This window comes from Egretta garzetta, unplaced genomic scaffold (assembly GCF_000687185.1).
Source record: "Egretta garzetta isolate BGI_Z169 unplaced genomic scaffold, ASM68718v1 scaffold292, whole genome shotgun sequence".
NCBI classification, from domain to species: domain Eukaryota; kingdom Metazoa; phylum Chordata; class Aves; order Pelecaniformes; family Ardeidae; genus Egretta; species Egretta garzetta.
In genome coordinates this window covers 2,011,703-2,013,359 of record NW_009258789.1, presented here as the reverse complement: position 1 = coordinate 2,013,359, position 1,657 = coordinate 2,011,703, and the positions used below count along the sequence as shown (strand labels likewise).

Below are 1,657 nucleotides of genomic sequence, written 5' to 3'. Positions count from 1 at the left end.
TGGAGTCACTGTCTGGAGGTAGGGAAGACTGCTGGCATTCAAGCCTACTGTGTTATGCCATGTGACCTGATACCAGGCAGAGGAATATGCATTTTTCCATAGAAAAAGCTGTATTAATTGCTAATGGAAGGTTTCATGATGTTCATGATGGAGCTGTTCCCGAGATGTTCTGTATTCTGAAAACAAGACATGCTCAGTGAGTTTGCAAGAACGTGGTTAACGCAGTAACTTGTCCCATAAGAAAGTGGGAGGAGAAACAAAATTCCCTTGAAGCTTTGGGTTCCTGTTTAAGTGTCACAGCAAATTTTGGCTTTTCCTCCTCCTTAAAAATATTTGCGACCTAGTCCTAGTTCCTGGACTTACTTGTGTTATAGGCCATACTGGGTCTGCAGTGGAGAAACACCTGGAAAAACTCAACTGAGGTCAACTTCTGGATTATTTACGAACTTTAAAGGCTCTTTTTGCAGGAAGTGCTGACCTCTGCAATATTGCATCTCGGTTGTTACCAGTATCTTAAAGCTACTTTGTTTATGTGCATGTTACTCTGCTCACATTAACGAGGGCAGCATGGATACCCCTTTTCTTTTTCTTGGCAATTCTCAGCCACGTGATTTCAATATTTAGTAAGACAGGTGGCTACGCATGAAACTAGGTGGGATGAACTATTTCAGAGCAAACATTTCCAGATTGCAAGTGGGAATTTCAGACTGTCTGGAGTGGTTTAATTTCAAAGCAAACAACATTCTCCTGTTTCAGTCTACCTCAAAATGTTAATTCTTGCTACAGGCTGCCTTAGTTCACCACATCCTGTTGTTACTGAAAATCTGTAGTGACTCATGTCCTGGAAGGCAAGGTGAAGTGATGGTTCCCTTAAGCACCTGTGGTGAAACCGAAAATCCAGATTTTCACTTTGCTGTAGCTTGCACTACAGCGGTTGACGTGTTACATTCAGGTAAAGGCTGTGTTTGCAGGGTTTGGCAGCGATCCATTGCAGCGAGGTCTCTTATCTCCCACTGCATATTCTGGGGTGGGTTATAGCTAACTAACGAGCATCTTGATGTACAAAATCACAGTATTAACTAAATCACTGGTTAACACACGAAGCTTTAAGTAGCTGTTTTCTTACGCTTTCAGGTTAAAGCCTTCAGAAGAATGCGGTCCTTTCAGAGGTTTGTCTTCTATGTATGCTGCAGTCTCGGAGTGGATAAAAATACTGGAAAAATACACTGCCTCCAAATGGGTGGTGTGGATCTACCAGAACTTAATTACAAGTGAACTTTTCTTCTTCATCCTCTCCTTTCTTGTCCTGTAAGTACCCGCTAATGAAGAGGACCTGAAGTGGAAAAAACTGGCTATGATATAGCCATTCTTCATAAAAAAGTTGCAAAGTGCATTTTAAACCATCAGAAATGGTTAATATATTGGAAATTCATGTATTTGGAGTACATAAAGGAGTTATAAAACCTGTTCTTTTTATGTTAGGATACTAAAGCTCTTTCCAAACCAGCTTTGTGCTGACCCTAGGATACACTGCTTTAGATGAGTATTTCTAGTTTAGTGCTGCCTAGGCTCCAGATCTTATTACCACTGGCACGCTTAGCTTTAGGAACATCAGCAAAAGGGAACATGGTGCATACAGTTGGCAGGATAAATTGCC

General features: G+C 41.3%; 1 protein-coding gene across 1 annotated transcript in view; it reads left to right on the top strand.

The window, feature by feature from the left end:
- TMC5 (transmembrane channel like 5) overlaps positions 1-1,657 on the top strand; it is a 27,434-nt gene that overhangs the window by 21,773 nt on the left and 4,004 nt on the right. Inside the window, 2 exon segments of the mRNA XM_035889216.1 lie at positions 1-18; positions 1,135-1,308. The exon segment at positions 1-18 is cut by the window's left edge and continues 37 nt beyond it. Coding sequence (XP_035745109.1) covers positions 1-18; positions 1,135-1,308 — 192 coding nt within the window.